This window comes from Ambystoma mexicanum, chromosome 4q, assembly GCF_040938575.1.
Source record: "Ambystoma mexicanum isolate Mex_15411 chromosome 4q, UKY_AmexF1_1, whole genome shotgun sequence".
In the NCBI taxonomy this organism is placed as follows: Eukaryota; Metazoa; Chordata; class Amphibia; order Caudata; family Ambystomatidae; genus Ambystoma; species Ambystoma mexicanum.
The window spans coordinates 513,741,553-513,764,462 of NC_090928.1; the positions used below are offsets into that span (position 1 = coordinate 513,741,553).

The 22,910-nt window shown below is 44.7% G+C and overlaps 1 protein-coding gene across 2 annotated transcripts in view; it reads right to left on the reverse strand.

Annotated features, from left to right (window-relative positions):
- Positions 1–22,910, reverse strand: part of KIZ (kizuna centrosomal protein) — a 2,038,369-nt gene that overhangs the window by 762,578 nt on the left and 1,252,881 nt on the right. For both annotated transcript variants that reach the window (XM_069608068.1, XM_069608067.1), the window contains one exon: positions 8,024–8,104. In XM_069608068.1, the coding sequence (XP_069464169.1) occupies positions 8,024–8,104 (81 nt within the window). The remainder of the gene's footprint in view (positions 1–8,023; positions 8,105–22,910) is intronic.

Genomic DNA, 22,910 nt, shown 5'->3' on the forward strand with positions numbered 1-22,910 from the left:
CGTAACCCATTACAATATTACTATGTACACACAGAGAACAATAAACTAGATGACACACAAACAACATAAATAGACAAAACACCACCACTCATTTCTCATTTTTCTTCCTATTGGTCCATGTCCTTCCCAACCAATGCATTCACCTTAATTTGTCCAACTGCTATACTAATAGTTTAGCCTCAATTATACATTTCATTGAAAGGTCCCCACATCTCCAAATAATCATACTCTAGTTTCTGTTTTTGTAGCATTAGCTTTTCATAACTGGATAGAGCCTGCAGATCGGACAACCATCCCCCCCACTGTTGGCTTTTTCCTCGTCTTCCAGACCCTCAAGATTTGTTTAGTAGCCCCCACTAATGCTCTATTTATCCATCTACCATGATCACAAGCTACCTTACATCTCCCCATATTTGAGAGCAGAATTACTGAGTAAGATGACCTAGGAAATACTACTCCTAGAATGATGTCCGGCCTGTCCAAGACTTCCCCCCAAAAGTCCACCACCCTTGGACAATCCCACAACATGTGCAATAAAGTACATCCCCTCTGGCCACAACCCCAGCAAGACTCCTCAGTTGTCATACCCAAGTCAAACATCCGACCTAGGGTCCAATATAAGCAACACAAAATCCTCTGACGAACAGGCCAAAGATTCAAATCCATCTTTGAATTTGTACCCACTCTTGTTAAATGATCCTATTCTTTTGTAGTTATGTCTCTATCCAGTTCTTTTATCCACGCTTGCTGTAACTTCTCCCACTATACAACACACGAGTCATCCATAGGCATCAATTTCTGGAAAGTTGAAACCATACATGGTGGAGAATAAAAAATATTGCAAATCATTGGCCTGTCTTTCATTGGGCTATGCAACATACCCTGTCTCTGTGTGAGAAGCATTCTAACGCAATAGAACTTCTGTGTTCCCTTTTGCCTAAGCCAAAGTGTCTCCTCAGTGTTTCAAAATAAATCATTTGTCCATCATTCCATACATCACACACCCTTAGAATACCTTTCATTATCCAACTCTGCCAACATAAGGTCTTGCTCCCGATTTGTAATCCTGGGTTATACCACAAAGAAGCTCCATATTGCAACCACACATTTAGTTTAGTTTAGTTTATTTATAGAGTGTAAACCCAGCCCGAAGGCTTCTGGACGCTATTCGTACATGTTACAGTTAAACAGGCAAAACATAAAGCATAATCAAGTCATTAAACATATAGAATATACAAATGTGCATCCATTGATCATCAATGACATTAATACATCTGTAGTTGCCTCAATAGTTGGTAGTTTTACAGTTGAGTTGGGTATGTTCCCCATTAAATATACATCGCGCAAGGCGTATGGTGAGAATTAATTATTTTCCAAAATCATCCATAATGGTGAACGATTTTCCCTCTCATCGAAATAAAGTGCGGATTTTTTAGTACATACCCTGTGTATTAATGTTCCAGATTGGGGTACCCAAACTCACCCTCTCGCACTGCGCACATTAAAAAATATTGTGGAATCCCAGGTCTCTTGCCTTCTCCCCATAACATTTTTTGAAAGATTTTGTCAATGCGCTTGAGGACTTTCTTTGTAAACCTAAGCGGAAGCGATTGAATAATATAAAAAACTTTGGGCAAAAGCACCATCTTGATTGCATTCACTTTTGCCCAGATATTAAGGGCTTGATTCACAGAGGGTTTTCCAAAGAGATTGCGCCATTATAAAACGTGTCTGTGAATCAGCCCCTAGGAGTTAAACAGATCCATTTTTGCACACCTCTTAAATACCTCTATCAATGTGTCCACATTAAAGTCAACTATCCTCTTTAAATCTTGGATAAGATATACTCCTAGATACTTCACACTTGTGGTTGCCCACTGACAGTTCCAAGGGCTCAACTCATTCCGCGGGACCTAGCGGAAAAACTACCGACCTCTCCCAATTAATTTTGTGGCCTGATAAAAGACCTATGAACTCAAACATACTCTTTTTTTTAATAACTCTGTTTATTGTTTTAAAGAAATAAAATCCAGGTCAACAAACCAACAAAAGTTTGCATTCTTATGGTACAATGTACAGTTTTCAAAAACAGTTCTTGCGAGTGCAACAATGTCACAAGTTGGTAACAGGTCAACTAACTCTTCCCAGGTAGCAGTGTCGTTGTGTATCCATGGAGGGGTGAGAATCACGTCTGTCCCCCTCCCTTCAAAACCCCCTAGCATTCGTCCTTTTCTGCTTTCCCCAGCCTCTGTTATAAGTCCTGGTCTGGTGGCTATCTTTGTAACATGGACTGGTATTCGTCTTTCCAGTAAGTAACTCCAGTAAGACACTAATGTAAATAAAAGGCTTTTAGTTGGTCTTTAAAGACATGAGCAGAACAAGGAACTTAATATATACGTCTGCAGTAATCAATCAATGGGAAGGCCTGTTAGAAAATAAATAAAATAGTTAGTATGTACCAGTTATGCAAAGGACATCCTGCAGCAAGCAGAAAAAGAAAAGGACTGGGGTGTTGGGATTAAAGTGCTTCATAGGAGAGGGAGGCTAGATGCAGTGCACAGTTTGTCTGAATCCTCTTCTTCCATTTGTGTGAAATTGTCTGATACAACAATTTGAAAATACCACATATCAAATGCTTTAAAAAGAAAGCTCTGCTCACCAAAAAGGCACTTACAATAACAGTGAGGAGGTAGGGTAATATCATCTCACCACAAGTGAGTAGGATCTTCCCAGTGAAAATAGGATGTTGTGTGATCTATGGTGCGGAATCGTGGGGGCATGGCAAGAATTGGAACATCCGAGAACTGAACGAAAAATCCAAAGAGTTTGCCAAATGCAGCCTGAAACGATTAAGTCTACAATTCGATTTCAGTGTGAGCCCTAAATTCCCTGAGAAGGTTAACTTAGTTGGCAGAGCATGGAAAGAGCACCTGGTGTCTTCATTGCCTTTCTCACACCTTTAAACTCTTCAGTAGGGTTTACACTCTTTAGGCTTGCTTCATCTGCTCTGTTTAGATACCATTCACAATTGTTCGAAAGCTGAGATATTGTGTGATCTAAAAAAGAAAACATTGGAAAGAGCGAAAGGGATGTGCATGGATTCTTTATGTAAATTGGGCATTTTCCCATGGTATCTGTTCAGGCACTGATGGTATGCAACCTTCGATCCAGTCGCTGAGCAGGCCGCAGTAGAGACGCCTCTTTACTTTGTCCTACTGCAACATGCTGCCTCTCAACCATGTAAAAAGGGAAACCTTTTTTCCCCCAAATACTATCCCCAGTCTTGTTTCCCCTCCATTTGTTCTTTTCTCCCCTTCGGATCTGACCTTATTTCTGACTGCTGGCAACCTTGGTCTTCATCTTGATACTAATCTTTCCTTTGCTCATCATATTTCAATTGCAGCTCGTTCCTGCCGCTTTCATCTTTTTACGTAACAGAAGGGACTGCTCAAAAGATGTGGAAGGACTTCAGAGCTGCAAACTGTTGAAACATAGGGGTGGCGTCCTGCCATATAAATTCAAATCAATCTTCCTCTGCATTTACATTTATTGCAAAGGTTATGTCATTTAGCATGCCAAGTATCAAAGGAACTGTATACTCATGTTTAAAAAAGGTATGGATCAGAAAGAATGTCAATGGTGACTATAAGCTTATTTATTTAGCTGATGTCAAAAAGACATGGGTTCAATTTCCCATAGTATTAATAGGTTTTTTTTTAACAACACCTGCCTAGTGTTTGGCAGACATATTAAAAAACAAAGCAAGACAACAGGCAAACAAAAGACTCAATTCAAATTATTCACACATAGTCATAGGTTTTGCTAATACATGTTCATAAGAGCAGGGCAATTCTCCAGCAATTATGATTACATAACATATAGAATGTGAAACTGTAAATAGTGAACTGGAGCTAGTCTTCACAAATACATCCTAATAGTTGTTTCCAAGGTGTGCTGGATATTTGGGAGGTAACCAAGTCTTCGAAGATAGGTGTTGTTAAAAAAAACTATTAATACTATTGGAAATTTAACCCATGTCTTTTTGACATCAGCTAAATAAATAAGCTAATAGTCACCATTGACATTCTTTCTTATCCATACCTTTGTTAAACAGGAGTATACAGTTCCTTTGATACTTGGCATGCTAAATGACATAACCTTTGCAATAAATGTAAATGCAGAGGAAGATTGATTTGAATTTATGTGGCAGGACGCCACCCCTATGTTTCAACCGCTTTCATCTTTTTAACATTCGGAAAGTTAGACCTCTCCTTACCTTCAGTGCTACGAAGCTTCTAATTTTTTCCTTAATTTTCTCTCGATTATTTTAATATTCTGTCCTTCTTTTTGGTCTTCCTGACTCCCGTCTAGCTCCCCTTAAATCTATTTTCAATTCCTCTATTCGTCTCTTGTATTCCCTACCTATTTGTGACTCAATTTCCCCTTCCTGGGCCTCTCTTCGGTTGGCTACCTTTTCTCCCTCTGCTTAAATTTAATTTTCTCTATCGTATTTAAATCTCTTTATGGACTTGCTCCTATTTATCTTGCCTCTCTCGTTTCCTTCTATGTCTCCTTTCGCACTCTTCGTTCCCAAACCCACTTTCCCTTAACTGTTCCTCGTCCCCCTTGTGTTTCCTCTCGTTTCCGTTCCTTTTCTCTTCTGGCTCCTCTTTACTGGAATGCTCTTCCTCTCTCCCTCTGGTCTATTCAATCCTAGTCCACCTTCCTTTCTGCCTTAAATATATTCTTACTTCTGCCTTAATTGTATTGTAAGCTTTACTGTAAACTATATTGTTTTATTGTAACCACTTGCCCATTTTTTATTGTACTGTAAAACTGATTGTATACAGCGTCCTTGGCGTAAGGCGCTATATAAATAACAAATAAATACAAAAAACTACAAATAAAATACACATGGAAGATGAGCATCACTAACTATTGTAGATGTAACTTGGGGATGATCGAGAACACCCTTCACATTTTACTTACTTGCCCCCAGTATAAAAAGATGAGGGTCAAAAGGTTATGCCTTATTTTTAGAGCTGAAGGCATACAAACAAGCAGTGAGGCCATGGCCTTTCATTTGAGAGACTTTGACGACAAAGTAATAAGGAATGTGCTCCTTTTTAGCAGCAGCCTGGAAAGCGAGAGAGCATACGGGTCTTTCTGCCTCTCTGCAGCATATGCTGTCCTTTGTTTCTGTGAGGATCATGAGGACATATGATCGGTGCATTGGCCTTCTAGAGTATAGCCAATGTATTGAATCTAGGTGAATTTTAGAGTGTAACCAATGTATTATACATATTGGCTATATGAAATGCACCTAATATAATTTAGCCATGCTTTGAATTCACCCCTTTCTAAATTCAGCTGCATCTACTCAACCAAGAAACGAGCCAGGACAAATGGGTAAGTATCACACTCCATGCTTATGGAAACCAGCCCAAGGCACAGCCACCCACCCGTACGCAGCTGCTATCAAACACTACTCTACGACACATTGCACAACACCTCTGCCATAAGAATGCAGCTATCCCCCACAATATAAATAAGGTCTAGCTGCACACATAATTATTCTCCTGCTCTCGCATACTCTCCAGATGACCTCTCAGCACCCTTGGACATGCCAGCTCGACATCAGTGGCTAGCAGGGACTGGGCCACCCCTACCTACCTTTGTATTGGCTAAAATGCACACACGCATTTTAAACTCCTGTGACGAATTTCCCATACCTGGACTTCAGCCCCACAGCGGCGTTCAACCTATAGTGTTGAGACCATATCAATGGTGAAAGGTGCTATGGAAATGACAATTACAATACAATGCAATACAAGTGGGTTGCCGTTTCTGTGTTTTTTTTATAAGACATATTTTATGAATTTGCTTCTCTTTATCAAATTATATTTGATATGTGTTTTCAGGTATTTATCATTTTGTAGTTTTTGTCTTTTATGTGATTTGTATCATTACTTGTCTGATATGAGTGGTCCTTGGTGCTGAAAGTATTAATAAATCAAATCAGATCTTCTATTTATACTGCGTAAAGACAGTTCCTGCGCACACTGCTGCATCCTGCACATTGGGGTCATTTTCTGGCTCCAGCGGCTCAGACACAGTAATGGTACAACTGCTTTGGCCACTTTTTTCGATGCTCTGGATCTTAGTTTACATTTGTCAGGCAGAGTTTGGGAGCTCGAAGGACATAGCACAGCCACCAGGCATTCCATACCCCTAGCCTTAAGGGAAGACCAAACCTACCCTAATTTCAGACACAACATCATTAACTGGATTAAAGAAAATGATCAGTTAACACAGGGCGGATATCATAAGCTCCTCCCTATTACCTCACACTGTATATAATGCTGCTTCTCTGTAACGCACTATCTGTACACTCGACATAAAGTGTTTGTATATATTTCCTAAAATGTTTCTTCTACTCTTCGGCGACTATTGACCTTACCGTGTACTGTATGTTGTACCATTGTATATTTCTTGTGCAGCATTGTAACACAGTTGAAAATATTCTTGATACACTCGGGTCTGGTGCGCATTATAAATAATAAACAAACAAACCTGCTCGTCCTGCTGCACCTAGCAAATGTCACTCACTTACTTCCAGGCATAGATTTTCATGCTGCAATAATACAATGGATTCCGATGACATCCACCTGAAATTAGTACCTTGTAACAGCAGGCAGATTCCAAGAGTCACTGCAAATGGCTCCAGCCATTGTTAATCGAGGGATGCATTTACACTTTCCCAGCAACGTAGTGGAAAAGTGACGAATAAAGGTGATTTCGACAATGTACTTTTTCACTACATAGTGGAAAAGTTGGAAATCGCATGAAGGGGTTCTTTTCACTGAAATGCAAATACAAGCGATCCCCTCCATGCTATTTACTCTTATATTGAACAAAACCCGAAATGACACTAAGACCTGAAGACTATTGGGCTCCCACAGATGATCAAAATGAAATCTACGGGTTCCATAGTGTAAAAAATGCAAGAAAACAAAGCAAGACTTGAGTTGCTACATAAGATTGCAACCAAAAGGGCCAGGAAAGAACCGTGTCCACCTCTGTATACATGCATAAACTGCCTGCTGCGAAAAGGAAGACACTATTTGTAATTCAATTGCATTCTTTGATAACAATATCTTACAGCAACAGAGACATAGCGCACATGTGTGGTAAATGGATTTAAGGATGTGCATTACATTTAGCAGATTACAAACAAATACCACAAATTCTGATGCATGCCTTAGCATCATATGCAGCGATATAGCTATTCATACATAAATATTTAATGCCCGACCCTTGCATCTAAAATAAACAGGCCACCCACTTTATGGAACAAGGTAATAGTACAGTTAGATCTAAGATAAATGGAGATCTGATCGGAATACTAATGCCTGAGGTTGTCATCCTAACTGGGGGAAAAAAGTAATCATACTGGTCACATTGCACCTAGACAAGCGTAAAAGATCTGCAGTTGGGGGGATCTTAATAAGACATGAAGAAACCTTATTTGCTACAAAAATGGAAATTAATAAATACAGCGTTTGTAAAAAAAAGAAAAGGCACAAACACAGCTTCTGGTCTAGCAGATTTTCTTTCTGCTTTCATTCGAATGATACACATTCAATTACTAGGGAAAAGAGGAGAATCAAATCGGAAACATCTGTAATTTGCCATATAATTACTGGATCTTCCCCAGGGAGCCTGACCTTTGCAATGCTGATAGCAAGACCTGAAAGGCTAAATGACAGATGATATTCACAGGGTTTAAATGCATGAAATGATTATAAGGAGTTAAACGCGGCCTGTTATTTTCCATCTTGCTTTCTCAACGAATGTGTCTCCTTTCTGATCTTCCATTTAATCTCGGGGTGAGTAACTGAGTTCGGTAAATATTAGTTTTTTTTTTTATTTTTTTGCACCAACCACTGAAATGCAATTCTGTCTATTAAATAATAAAAGCTGAATATGATATTTGAAGTTATGATGCAGCAATTACCGATACCTGTAATGGGAATCTTTTCCGGCAAGCTGTCTTCATGCCTCTCATCTTCACACCAGCCTGGGGCTTCTCTATGCGGATGCGCTGTAATGAAACACATTTCAAAGTGACCATGAGCAGACTGCCTCATTTCTTCCCAAGCCCCGTCTCTTTGAATTATTCACGATTGACTTCTGTTGATCATTGATCTCTCTTTGTTCCTGTGCAATTCTTCAAAGGAAACCCAACTGTGCATAACCAGATCAAATATTCCTTCAGTTTCCACACGTGGTTCGCGTCCACTGAAACTAGGTACACCCTTAAAATGTTTTAAGCTACCAGCCAAAACAATCTAAGTTATCATTTGCTCCTTCGCCAATATTACTTTAAAGGCAACCACAATCTGGTTTACCAGAAACAGAAGAAACAAAAATCAGACAACATAATTGGCTTTAATCAACGATGCATTCTTTACTTAAACATTCCAGCATTAACTTAAGAAATCGAAATGGAATTGACATTCTATAATGACATGTAGTGTGCTGCCTTATTAATTGACTAAGAGTATCGGATTACACGATCAGTCTCTAATTGAACAGAGAAGCGAATCAGTTTAACAGCATGGCCATTTGTACCTACCTCTCGAGGTACACCACTGCGCTACACAGATCACCTACCTGAAATTGAAAGTAGATGGAGAGCCTCTGCGAACAAAGGCCTCCTATGTTCACTACACTTTGTCCTTTATTGGGATTACTACTCTGATACAAAATCACAGACCCTATTTCTAAGCAGTTGTTTAAATCTCATAGTAGCTAGTCTACAGTATTCCACAGTAAAAGGAACATTTTCCAAGTTATTCAAACAAACTACATTTCATCCGATTTGCAATAAAATCGCCACCTTCTAAGTTGTGGTCTTGCTATCCTGTGACTATGAAACGATCAAAAAAGGTAGATTGTGTGTATACTAAGCCAATAGCCGATACTCCATCCGCTATTTTCTAGCACTGTGACAAATTGGATTCTGCAGTACAAGGATGTGTAGGGGCGGAAATGCCCACTCAACGCTCACACTTCTACAAACCAATTGCCAATGCAATCATAAAGGTAAAACAGGCACAGTTAAGAAGTATATCGCCTTCGCGTTTTGTGGTAACATAGCGAGAGGGAAGGCTATGCTGTTAAGAGGGGTGTGAATGTGATCCAGTAGTAACACAAACAACACAGTAATACAGTCCAAAATAAAGGGAATGTCCAATCAAGGTTCTATGAAAATATATATACTTCAATCAAACACACCATCTGCAATAAAACGATCTAGAAACACTGTACAAAACCCACCCCTGTAGAAATAATAATAACCACAAAAAAGGATTTGTCTTTGGGTGAAAAGTGATCTGACCAGTCTCTAGGGTCCAAATGGACCGAAGGGGCAGCTATTGGTAGACATTACCTCAATTCGGGTCTTTAGCAGGTTGACGGCGTCGAACCTCAGCTTTGAGCAGGATTGCGAACGGATCAAGCTCAGTTTGGGCACGGCAGATAGTGTGGACCCAAGTAGTGAGCGGGAGTCAAGCAGGTTCAAATACGGAAGCTCAGGGCGGCTCGAAAACGGCTTTCGGCGGCAACCACCGAGAAGGGTGAATAGTGACACTCCAGCGGTTCGAGTCAGCCGACAGCGATTGTTGAAATGTTAAGCCTGTTGCTTCAATGTGCAGTTTGGCAAAGAGGTAGTCGAGAGATGAGTCGGGCCGAGTCGTGGCGTATCCTCCGGTCTGAGTCGGTGTAACGCTCACCTGACTCCCACGGGGGCGCTGGCCTGGTTCGCACTGCTGTGACCTCGTCTAAGGTGATGCGCAGGGTTCGGAAGACGGACTGGACCGGGCCCCAGATCTGGCTTGTCTGACTCGCAGAAGTATCCTTCTTAGGGTCTGGAAGGACGAGCTCTCCATCCTGCTTCTGATGCAGGGGCGCGTTGGTATCCAGTTACGTCACTGGATTTTCGGATGGGTGAGAACCAAACTTGCTTGGCTTCCAGGTAAGTTTTTCTATAAGTGGTTCCCCTTGTGTCCATGCATTAATGTTCTAATGCTAGTGTCTTTTTCCCCATAGGGGCCGGGGTACGGAATGCCGGAGAACAGGCACTGACCCGAGGTGAGCGGTGAAATCCTTGTGGAAATCAGGTAAGTCTTTAATGAGTGTTTTGGTAATGTCTTTTCATTCACTCATTAACGCTGATGTCTTTTTCCCCTTAGGGGCCGGGGTCCGAAAATGCCTGGATGCGGCGCGGACCCGAAATGAAAAGGGAATGACCCAACAGGTAAGTCTTGACATGGAGTTTTAGCTTCCCTTTTCCCTTCTTTCTCTCACCTTTGTTCTTGCCTTTTTCTCCCTAGGCGCGGGGCCGCGACTGCGAATCCGGATGGTCGCTGCTGAACATGGAGGCGCCCTGTAAAGGTGAGTAGAATGCGGCGCTGCAGCGATCGATGCGATGTGCTTTTAAAAATAAATGTCTTCCTTTTCAGGATTGTCGGCGAAATGTCTCTGGGATGCAGATTTAGCAGGTGAGGACTTTTCCTTCTTCTGTTCTCTTGTTCCCTTCCTTTGCAGGTGATTCAGGATGCTGGCAGGTGTGGCAGAAGTCAAGATGCAGGAGCAGACACGGTGAGCGTCCAGCTGCTAGATGCAGAACAACGCGAAGCACGTGTGGCTGATCGGGTGTGGTTTAAATAGCCTTGGAAGAAGTTCCTAGAATGTGTCCTTCCTCCAATCAGGTATGTATCCTTCCCCGACCACGCCCGGGTGGTAAATGAGTCCCACAGGTAAAGTAGTTCCTTTCAGGCCTCAAGGAGGCTGGGGTTCTGCAGCATGGTCTGCATCAGGTAAGTGCACCCAAACACTTTCATAATGAGCCTGGCGCCTATGGCGCCAGGACTGACGTTTTCTATGAGCCTGGCGCCATAGGCGCCAGGACGCTGTCCAAAGGGCCCCGATAAGGGGTTGCTGGGACCTTCCCCGGGGACTTGATGTCCGCTTTCGGGGACGCAGGGCCTGAGCCGGCTCCCCGGGAGCGGGCATCGTGACGGCACTCCCCCCCAAGGCCCCTCCCAAGGTTGTTCCCTCCGGGGGTTTTGGTTTGTTTGGGAAGAGTCGGTGGAATTTCCTGACTAATCGAGGTGCATGCACATGGTCACTGGGTTCCCACGACCTCTCCTGAGGTCCGTACCCCTTCCAATCAAATAGGTAGAAAAGCTTTGACCTAAACATTTTTGAATCTAAAATGTTCTTCACTTCGAATTCGGGTTCCCCATCTATTTGAATAGGTTCTGGAGGTTTGAGTAGTCGGGTTCCGGGTACCACTGGTTTCAGAAGTGACACATGAAAAACAGGGTGAATTCGCATATTAGCTGGTAAATCAAGTTTAACCGCTACTGGGTTAATTATTGGCGTAATAGAATAAGGTCCCAGATATTTTGGGTTAAAAGTTCGAGGCCCTTTGAGCGGTAAATGTCTGGTAGCTAACCACACTTGATCCCCAATCTGATACGGAGGTGCTTCACTCCGATGTAGGTCAGCATTCTCCTTGTATTTTCTCTTGGCTTGTTGTAAATGCGTGGTTGCCTCTTTGAAGGCTCGGGTAATGGTAGAATGCAAATGTTCTACTGCAGGCACTCCGAGGTTCTGAGGTGAGTCGAGGTTTGAGGTTCGAGGGTGATGTCCAAACAAGGTATAAAAAGGACTATGGCCAGTTCCAGAGTGTACCGAATTATTATATGCGTATTCGGCTATCCAGAGAATGTCTTTCCAGTTGCTTTCAGATTGCTGTAACATACACCGTAAGTACTGCTCAAGGGTCTGATTTGTCCTCTCGGTCTGACCATCGGTCTGAGGGAGGTGACTGGTCGATAATCTTACGTCGATTTGTGCCATTTGACAACATTTGCGCCAGAAGTGGGAAATGAATTGGCTTCCCCGGTCAGAGATTAGTATAGATGGGAATCCATGTAGCCGAACAACATTTTCGAGGAATTCTTTGGCTAGGACAGAAGCTGAAGGTAAACCTTTCAAAGGAATGAAGTGGGCCATTTTGGAAAACAAATCCACAATTACCAGAATGGTATTGTATCCCGAACAAGGAGGCAAGTCCGTAATAAAATCCATTGATAGGGTGTGCCAGGGTGCTGGCGGTATGTCTAGAGGTTGAAGGAGACCGGCTGGTCTTTTCTTTTGACCTTTATTTTGGGCGCAAACACCACAGGACATCACAAAAGATTTAACATCTTTTCGCCAAGAGGGCCACCAGAATTGTTTCACCTTTTCCATTGTCTTGGCAATACCGGGGTGTCCCTCTATTAATGTATCATGATAACCTGAAATAACTAGTTCGTGTAAATCCTTGTGCGGCAGGAATAAGCGTCCTTGGTAATAAGGTAAACCATTATCTATGGTAAAGTCTGATCCCTTTTGTATCCAATCCTGTAGGACTGTAGGGTCCAGGAGTTGTTTCACTCTGACTTGAATGTCTTCAAGCGTCTGTAACAAAGTCATGCCTAGAATTCTCTGTTCGGGAATTATTGGTACTGGTTCTGAGTTTGTATCGGATTCTCCCATTCCAATTCGGGATAAGGCGTCTGCTTTGCCGTTCTTGCAGCCAGGTCGATAGGTAATCACGAAATCAAATTCAGCGAAAAACAAAGCCCATCGGAGCTGCCGTGATGACTGAGCCTTGGCGGTTTTCAAATACTGTAAATTCCGGTGATCAGTGATGGTATGTCGAGCGCCAAGCAGGTAATGCCGCCAGGCTTTAAAAGCGGACTTTATGGCTAACAGTTCTTTGTCAGTGATTGCGTAATTAATCTCTGGTGCGGAGAATTTTCTGGACCAAAATGCTACGGGATGCAGTTGGTTGGTTTTAGGATCTCTGAGACAGAACTGCTCCCATGGCTAGGCTGGATGCATCAGTTTCGACGACATACGGGAGATCTGGACGTGGGTGTTTCAATATAGGTGCGGAGGTAAACTTAGCTTTTAAATCCTGGAAGGCCTGCTCGGCTTCTTCAGACCATTCATAACGTTTATTTTTCCTCAAGAGTGCAGTAATGGGTTGTACTATGCGTGAAAATTCCGGGATAAACCTGCGATAGAAATTGGCAAAGCCGAGCATGCTTTGAACCCCTTTTACAGAGCTAGGTGATGGCCATTTGAGGATGGCATCCACTTTTCTTGAGTCCATTCGGACTCCTTTGGGTGTCAGGATGAAACCGAGAAACTCAACTTCTGTGGTATGGAAAACACATTTCTCCAGTTTAGCAAATAGTTTGTGCTGGCGCAGTTTTTCCAGAACTGCCCTAACGTGTTTTCTGTGATCAGATTCCGAAGAGGAGTACACTAGAATGTCATCGATATAGACGACAACACAAACATCGATGAGTTCCCGAAGGGCATCATTCATGAAGAATTGGAAGGCAGCAGGTGCATTGCACAACCCGAAAGGCATTACCTGGTATTCGAATAATCCATATTTTGTACGGAAGGCTGTTTTCCATTCGTCGCCTTCTTTTACTCGCACCAGATGATATGCCCCCCTGAGATCTAACTTGGTGTATATGCAAGCGTCCTTCACCTGGTCAAGGAGTTCAGGAATCAGAGGCAGAGGATAACGGTTTTTAACCGTTATCTGGTTCAATGCGCGGTAATTGATACAAGTTCTAAGGTCGCCTTCTTTTTTAGGCACGAAGAACAAAGCCGAGGATGCCGGGGACTTTGACGGGCGAATAAAACCATTGGCGAGGTAGTGATCCAAATATTGTCTCAAATGCAGGTTCTCAGGTTCGGTAAGGGCATAAATCCTGCTACAAGGGGGTTGTGCACCGGGCACCAGATCGATTTGGCAATCGTACGATCGGTGAGGAGGTAACGTGTTGGCCTGTTCCTTTTGGAAGACGTCCTGAAAGTCCTGGTATTCCGGAGGTAATTGCATGGAGGCAGAGGTTACAGATGCTAGATTAATCTTCAGGTTTTCTGGGTAGCAGGTTTGTGCACAATCCGGGAAGGTTATTCTCTTAGCTCGCCAATCAATTCGAGGATTATGTGTCTCTAACCAAGGAATTCCAAGAATAACCTGAAACTGTGGAGCCTTGATTACATCAAACACAACTGCCTCCCGATGGCCGTCAGGACCAATAAGAGTCACCTCAGTAGTGGAATGTGTTACCGGTCCACAGGCAATTTCAGTTCCATCGACTGTGGTGATGACATCTTTGCTGGTTTTAGGACGGAGAGGGAGGTTAATCCTAGAGACCAATTCACGATCCACATAGTTTCCAATAGCCCCACTATCGATGTATGCCTTTATTGCATGCAACCGCTTAGGCTTTTCTGGATCTACGAGAACCATTGGCACAATGAAATGCGAGGTCTGAGAGTTAGTTTTCAAGCTCGGCAAGCGGAACCCTACGCTTGTCTGGCTGAGTCGTTTCCCGAAACAGAGTCTTCATGGTTTTTATCAGCGGCTCCTACCGCTTTTTGGGGCGGTTTTGCCGGGCAATCTCGTAGAAAGTGTCCAGAGTTCCCACAATAAAGACATAATTTTAACTGCCGCCTCCTTTCACGTTCCTTTTGAGTTAAGGGTTCTTTAACCCCTCCAATTTGCATAGGCTCAGAGACATCAACTCCCTTGGGGTTAGCGTGGGTCTTGACCAACACCCGGGTCTCAAACCTGGACCGATCTGTTTTTCTGTTTTGAAGTCTGTGATCCAATTGGACCACTAAGTCTATATATTCTGTGCATTCTTGGGGCGGATTTACAACTTGGGCCAAGACATCTTTAAGTTCTCCGCGTAGACCTCGATAAAATAACGTCACTCTTTTATCCTCTGGCCATCCCGTTTCCACAATTAGTCTATTAAAGGTTGCAATATAGGATAGGAGGTCCCGATTGCCCTGTCGCAGGGATAGAAGTTCGTCATCCAGAGCCTGCCCCTGAGAGTGTCGAGCAAATAACCTTTCCATGCTTGCTTGAAATCCTTGAAAATCACGGAGAATCGGGTCATCTTGAGTAACCAGTGGAACTGACCAATCGGCAGCGCAGCCGCTGAGATATGACAATACAAAGGCTACTTTGGTCTGATCATTAGGGAAGGCCCCAGGTCTGCATATGAAGTTCAAACGACACTGATTCATGAATACGGCAAATCGTTTGGGGTCCCCAGCAAAGCGTTCAGGTGGGGTCAGCGGCATGTTTCCAGGTAGATTAATCTGCACATGGTTACTGGGAACCACAGGAGCGGGGTTCCCTCCGGAACAGGGTAGAGGAGTTTGTCCAGCTTGACCTTGTAAAAGCTGTCTGGCCAGGTCATCAGTTCTTTCCTTTGATATTATTAATTCCCTCTTGAGGGCATTAGTCTCTTGACGAGCGGCATGTACTTCGGCCCGTAATTCCCCCAGTAATTGGGCCAACTGATCAGTCTCAGAAGTTTCCATAGCGCCTGGGTGGGAATTTGTAGGAAGGCTTCGCGTTCTGTAACGCTCACCTGACTCCCACGGGGGCGCTGGCCTGGTTCGCGCTGCTGTGACCTCGTCTAAGGTGATGCGCAGGGTTCGGAAGACGGACTGGACCGGGCCCCAGATCTGGCTTGTCTGACTCGCAGAAGTATCCTTCTTAGGGTCTGGAAGGACGAGCTCTCCATCCTGCTTCTGATGCAGGGGCGCGTTGGTATCCAGTTACGTCACTGGATTTTCGAATGGGTGAGAACCAAACTTGCTTGGCTTCCAGGTAAGTTTTTCTATAAGTGGTTCCCCTTGTGTCCATGCATTAATGTTCTAATGCTAGTGTCTTTTTCCCCATAGGGGCCGGGGTACGGAATGCCGGGGAACAGGCACTGACCCGAGGTGAGCGGTGAAATCCTTGTGGAAATCAGGTAAGTCTTTAATGAGTGTTTTGGTAATGTCTTTTCATTCACTCATTAACGCTGATGTCTTTTTCCCCTTAGGGGCCGGGGTCCGAAAATGCCTGGATGCGGCACGGACCCGAAATGAAAAGGGAATGACCCAACAGGTAAGTCTTGACATGGAGTTTTAGCTTCCCTTTTCTCTTTCTCTCACCTTTGTTCTTGTCTTTTTCTCCCTAGGCGCGGGGGCGCGACTGCGAATCCGGATGGTCGCTGCTGAACATGGAGGCGCCCTGTAAAGGTGAGTAGAATGCGGCGCTGCAGCGATCGATGCGATGTGCTTTTAAAAATAAATGTCTTCCTTTTCAGGATTGTCGGCGAAATGTCTCTGGGTTGCAGATTTAGCAGGTGAGGCCTTTTCCTTCTTCTGTTCTCTTGTTCCCTTCCTTTGCAGGTGATTCAGGATGCTGGCAGGTGTGGCAGAAGTCAAGATGCAGGAGCAGACACGGTGAGCGTCCAGCTGCTAGATGCAGAACAACGCGAAGCACGTGTGGCTGATCGGGTGTGGTTTAAATAGCCTTGGAAGAAGTTCCTAGAATGTGTCCTTCCTCCAATCAGGTATGTATCCTTCCCCGACCACGCCCGGGTGGTAAATGAGTCCCACAGGTAAAGTAGTTCCTTTCAGGCCTCAAGGAGGCCGGGGTTCTGCAGCATGGTCTGCATCAGGTAAGTGCACCCAAACACTTTCATAATGAGCCTGGCGCCTATGGCGCCAGGACTGACGTTTTCTATGAGCCTGGCGCCATAGGCGCCAGGACGCTGTCCAAAGGGCCCCTATAAGGGGTTGCTGGGACCTTCCCCGGGGACTTGATGTCCGCGTTCGGGGACGCAGGGCCTGAGCCGGCTCCCCGGGAGCGGGCATCGTGACAGTCGGCAAGGGACTCTCCAGCAGTTCGAAACGGGTCCCGGCTTCAAGCGGTTGATTTGTGCCTAGCAGGTCATAGGCCCAGTGAGGGCACGATGCAGCATCAAGCTGACTATGTACAAGCAATTGTTTGAAGGTTCGGAGGAGTGCCAGAAAGTAGCACCGGCGGGATCCCTCATTGTCAATGGGGTCGAATTTGCTTCGATAGCCATCTGATTGGTTTTGGAGGTGGTGGAACAGGGAGCCTTGGCAGATGTGGTCCTCCAGGTGATGTGAGATGCAATATAGGGGTGTGAGGACAGGGCGATTCCTTTTCGGGTCTGCTCTCACAGCCCAGGGAAATTCTGGTGCAGAATGGTAGGTCATGGTCCACAGCAAAATGTCACCCCAATGTGCCCTGGGAGTAGTTAAGGGACAGAGCTCTCCTCTGCCTTGGGCTGCTCCTTCTCCTAGTTGGTTGAGGGCTTTGGAAATTACAACTCTCCCAAAAGAGGTCCAGTGAATCCTTCTAAGGTATTGTTCCAGAGTGAAACAAAGAAGTAGTGGGAGGCCCCTTCTATTAAAGGTAAAAGTCCACATGTGACTGGCTTAAAGCTAGTCTGCCTTAGTGGTCCAATCCCTGTTCTTGAAAGAAGTGGACTTTGCCCTTCTGACATCACACCCAAAGTAGTTTCCTCTAGAGGAAGTGAAGGGGGCAGGAAGGAGAGCGCGAGGCAGAGAGAAGCAACATGGTGGAACTCTCCTTCCACTGAAAAGAGCCCTCTTGACTACTATAACCCTGCCCCCTTCCTTTCTCACTGGAAATCAAATGCCTTTAGAAATGCAGCACCCAGGTGTGAGGCTACTCCCTTTGAATGGTTCCATGTCTTAAAATCACGGCAAAAATGGCCGTGGATACAAAATATTGCAGCAAAAATGCTGTGGTTTTGCCACCACAATCATGAATGGATGTGCTCCTTTGATGCCTGGGCCCAGGGCAGCTGCCTGGTGGCTGGCTTTCTCTGGCAGAGGGCGTTACCTTACCTCACAAAGAGATCAAAGAGGAGGCATGGCCATTCAAGTTCTGGTCCTGTTATTTGGCAGGCTCAGCCAGTCTAGCCAGAATTCACACCACCTTCGACAGCTGAGCTGACCACAGAAGCAGACACGTGTGTTATCAAATTAGATGTGGCTGCCATGATCATAAGTAGTGTCATGCACCATGAATAAACTCATGCCATAGCTTTATTATAGAGTTTATGTTGCCACCATCAAAGGCTGCTTATGATAATCATAGTTTTGGTACAGGTGGGTACATCTTAAAGGCAGCCCCTGCACTGCAGAGACTTGGCTGTCACTGCAGCTATCAAATGGGCAACTGTGACCTCTGAACCTGCCATTGTTAGAGCAGGCGCTGCAAATCAGGGATACAGCAGGACTCAGATACACCTTATGCATTTGGCACGGATGTTATGAAAGGGGAATCTGATTAGCAGATAACCCTTTCAGAGATGGAATTACCCACATCATTTCATTATTTTAATTTTTTTTTAAATCAAAAAGCTCAGGGCTTCTATGCCCTTGCCGAATTGCAATCTGTCACAAGCACCAGAAGAAGAAATACAATCAAAGAATCAAAAACAAACCACATGGACATTTGTTTCAAAGAAAGGCTATACAATGGATCAACCGCCAGACAAACAAAACGGCTTTATTCAGGTCTAAGGCTATTGGAAAGTGAGCTGAAAAGGTGCATTTCTTCAATAGAATCCTGTTAGCAGTCATAAATACTGTCCAGTTCCTTGTGGAAAGGATTGAGGAAGCTGCTGGTTGCGTGACCAGGCCCTGCACTCAGATGCTCCAGCCACCACCAATTTTGCGCCTTCCATGCAGCTACTTAGGGACTCCAGGCCAGCTGCAGGTAGATAGCATTGAGGAAGCTGGTCATGTGACCAGGCCATGCCATTCAGCTGCTCCACCCACCAACTATTTAACCAGTCCTTCTTAGGCATCCTTATCGCTTGCATCCTCAGCAAAGGACAGACGAAGACATGTACCTCACCTGCGTGTTCCTGTTTGGGCCTGATAGGGCCATGCGACAGACCCGCAATCCTGCATTTTAATCTACAAAGTAGTCACTACTACTACTAATACTATTACTAGTCACCAAAAACACATCACCATGTATCTCTTCTCTCCACAGCCTATCGCCATCCGTGCTAGGGTTCGAATAGCCAAGCGCCCCGGGGAGCCTCAGCAAGCTACCCTAGCGAATCTTATCAATATCAGCCGTTCCCCCATCCAACAGCCTTGGACCACATGCCCGCTCATGCTGATCAATGCTCGATCAGCAGTTGCTCACACCGCAGAGATCGCTAACCTCATCTCGTACAACAACCTTGATGCCCTCTTCAGCACCCAAATATGGTTTACCGCATCCTACCCCCATGCTTTGGATGACCTCCTACCCCGTGGCTACTGCATCCAACATGCTAACTGGCCAGGAAGGGCAGGCGGCAGAGAGGCAATTTACAGGAGCGATTGGCCATGCTCCATCATCCCTTATCCCATAACAAGCTTGTTATAATCACTCGCCTGCCGGTTCCCTTTATCTCACAAGGAATCCTTCCACCTCATCTACAGACCACCTCACAGAAGTGACTCTTTCATTGTCGGCATATCCAATGTACTCTCCTCTTCCAAATTACCACACACTAATAACGTCCCCGAGTCTCATGCTGACGCACAGTCGAAGCATGCTTTCCGCACTGACTGGATCCATGTACCTTAAGCAAATAGTGCTCTCCCCATGCACATCAAAGGTAACACCCTAAATTTAGTCTTTACATTATCCCCCCTCATCACCTGTGCAGACCCTTTCCCATTCAACTGGTCTGACCCTGCAGCAAAACTTCAATTGATCACCCACTCAACCACAGCACACAAAGCTCAGGCTAAATGCCCTCCGCACTCAGCACCGCTCATTCAAAACCTTCCCGGTCAATGAGCTAGAAGCAAACTTTGCAGACTTCCTCACCATAGGAAATGCCTCATTCCACCTAGAATCATTCAAAAACTGTGCTATGAAACTGGTGGACACTCGTGCCCCCTCAAAAAACAGCTGCACTAAGACCAAACAACCAACCCATGGTACACAGCTGAGCTCCCCCCAACAAACGCTCAATCAGAGCCTTAGCAAAACTGTGGCATAACCAACATAACCCTGGAGATGTTACCAATCTCAAATCTCACTGTGCAACCCGTAGGATCCTCATTACAGGATCCAAAGCTTATTACTACACCACAGCCATCACAGCAACCTTTAATAGGGGCAAAGCCCTCTCTGAAGAAGTAAAGCATTGTACCAAACCCTCACTAGACCCTAAGGTGCCAGCAGCTCAAGAAAAAGGAGACTGAAATAAAAACGTTTTTATTGAAGAAAATAGACAAAATCCATCAGATCATGGAATCAACCTCCCACAGCATTAGCCCCCCCTGCACTCCAGCACGCACACTGCCCTCTAGACTCAATTCTCTCCTTTCTACCCCCAGACCTTCTAAAAACAACAGCCTCCCTCCATCACGAAACAATGAATGGGCTAAACCTCCTAAACAATTATCAGTCGGGGTTCTGCTCCATGTGTAGCATCGAGATAAAGTCACCATCCAGGTTGTGGATGATGCCCTCCAAATCTTGGATATGTGCGACTCATGCCACCTCATGTTTCAATGCCATCTACCACTGCATCTTCTTCTCTGGCAGGATGGGATTATCTGTCACTATCCTAAATTGGTTTACCGCCTAGCTCTCGGCAGACAATAGGCCATCCAGATTAGCATGTTGCATTCTAACCGACTCCCAGTCTCCTGCCGAGTCCCCCCAAGGTTCCATCTTCTCACCAATCCTTTGTAACCTTTACATGGATTCTCTGGGCAAACTCCTCAAAGATCCCTATATCGCCATCTACCAATACGCAGATGATACTCAGTTGTACATGAGAGTAAAAAGCCCAGAGGACATCAGTCATCTCCACAATGACCTCGCCGTAATCCATCAGAAGTGGAATGTGACTCAATTGAAACTAATTGGGGAACCCTACAATTTCAAAAACGTAGTCAGGGAGCTTGTAACCCTTCCATTGCCACCAAGGAATCAAAAGGGTTCGATATCTGTAGCAGTAGGGAAGCTATAATGATTCCCACAGACTTGGTTTTGATACCCCCTCCGGGGTGCTAAATAAAATTGGCCCCGAAATCTGGCCTAGCATGGAAGTTCGGGATAGACATCTTAGCAGGCGTTACTGTTCCCGACTTCCAGGGAGATGTGAAGGTTCTCTTACAGAATCATGGAGAGATCCCCTTTGAGGTACTTTGTGGAGATCAAATTGCCCAGGGAATTTTGGAAAGAGCTCCATTTCCTCAGTTTAAAGAAAGTGAACCAGATAAAACAGAAGAACTAGTTACTCTTACCTTGTAACGTTCTTTCGATGGGATGTTCCTCCGACGTATTCCTTATCTTAGATAGAAATCCTTCAGCTTTGCTGGCCTCGGAAAATTTTTTCGCCAGAGGGCGCTGCGCGTCGATGATCGCCGAGTCGATGACCCTCGACGGCCTCCGTGCCGACGTCGACGTCATCCTGCCTATAAAGGCCGCGCGCAGCGTCCGTTGCTCAGTTCCGTTTTGTAGTCCCCAGTAATGTTTTTGGATTAGACTAATCACCTTGAAGGAGCATAGGCTGCAAACCCACAGGAAGTCATACTGCGGGGATGGATGGGAGGGTCGATAAGGAATACGTCGGAGGAACATCCCATCGAAAGAACGTTACAAGGTAAGAGTAACTAGTTCTTCGAAGGGATTGTGTCCTCCGACGTATTCCTTATCTTAGATAGACTCCCATAGCAGTGGTATTGTGACTGGAGGCGGGAGTAATAAAAGTTATGTTACCCTTCCAGAATGGACAGAGTGTAACACAGCCTTGCCGAATCTAGTTTCTTGACTAGAGGAGGAATCCAGGCTATAGAATTTGGTAAATGTATGTGCGGACGACCATGTGGCAGCCGCACATATATCTCGAATTGGCACCCCTCTTTGAAGGGCTGAGGATGTTGCGATACCCCTGGTAGAATGAGCCCTTAGATTTTGAGGAGGCTCCTTTCCTGCCAATTTGTAGCACTCCAGAATGGCTAAAATAATCCATCTGGAGATGGTTTGTTTTGTTATTGGAAGGCCCAACTTATGTCCTGCATAACCTACAAAGAGTTGGTCTGCTTGTCTGATCTTAGCCAATCTGCTGATATAAAAGCTCAAGGCTCGCTTAGGGTCCAGCCTGTGCAGTCTCTCTTCCTCCTTCCCCGGATGAGGAGGAGGGTAGAAAGAAGGTAATATAATCTTCTGAGTGATGTGAAACTCCGAGACTACCTTCGGGAGGAAGTTAGGCTTCACCTGAAGAACAACTTTGTCCTTGTAAAAGATTGTATGTGGAGGTTTACACGATAAGGCTTGCAACTCGCTAACCCTTCTAGCAGATGTCAATGCTATTAGCAAAACAGTTTTGAGGGTGAGAAGCTTCAATGAACAAGAGTGTAGTGGTTCAAAAGGGGCACCCTTTAGGAAGTTTAAAATTAGGTTTAACTCCCATAAGGGAACTTGAAAAGGTTTCGGGGGATAAACATTAGTTAATCCTTTTAGGTATTGTATTACCAATGGAATTTTGAAGTATGAAGGCTCCTCTGCAGTGCGCTTAAAGATTGATAGCGCTGCGAGATAGCCCTTAATTGTGCCAACCTGTAGGCCTGAATTAGCCAGGTAAAGTAAGAATGACAACACCATAGGTGTACCACAAGAAAAGGGTTCAATATTCTTTTCTCTGCACCAGCTGCAAAATTTGTTCCAACGGCAGCGGTATAGAGTTTTAGTTGCCGGCCTTCTGGCCGAAAGCAACACCTCCATAACATCATCCGGAAGGTCCCAATCCTTGTACCTCAACCTTTCAGACACCAAGCGTGAAGGTTGAGGGTCTTGATGGCTGGATGGAGAACCTGACCTTCCTTCTGCGAGAGAAGATCCTCTCTGTATGGCAGTCGAATTGGAGGGCAGATGGACATGTCTAGAAGGT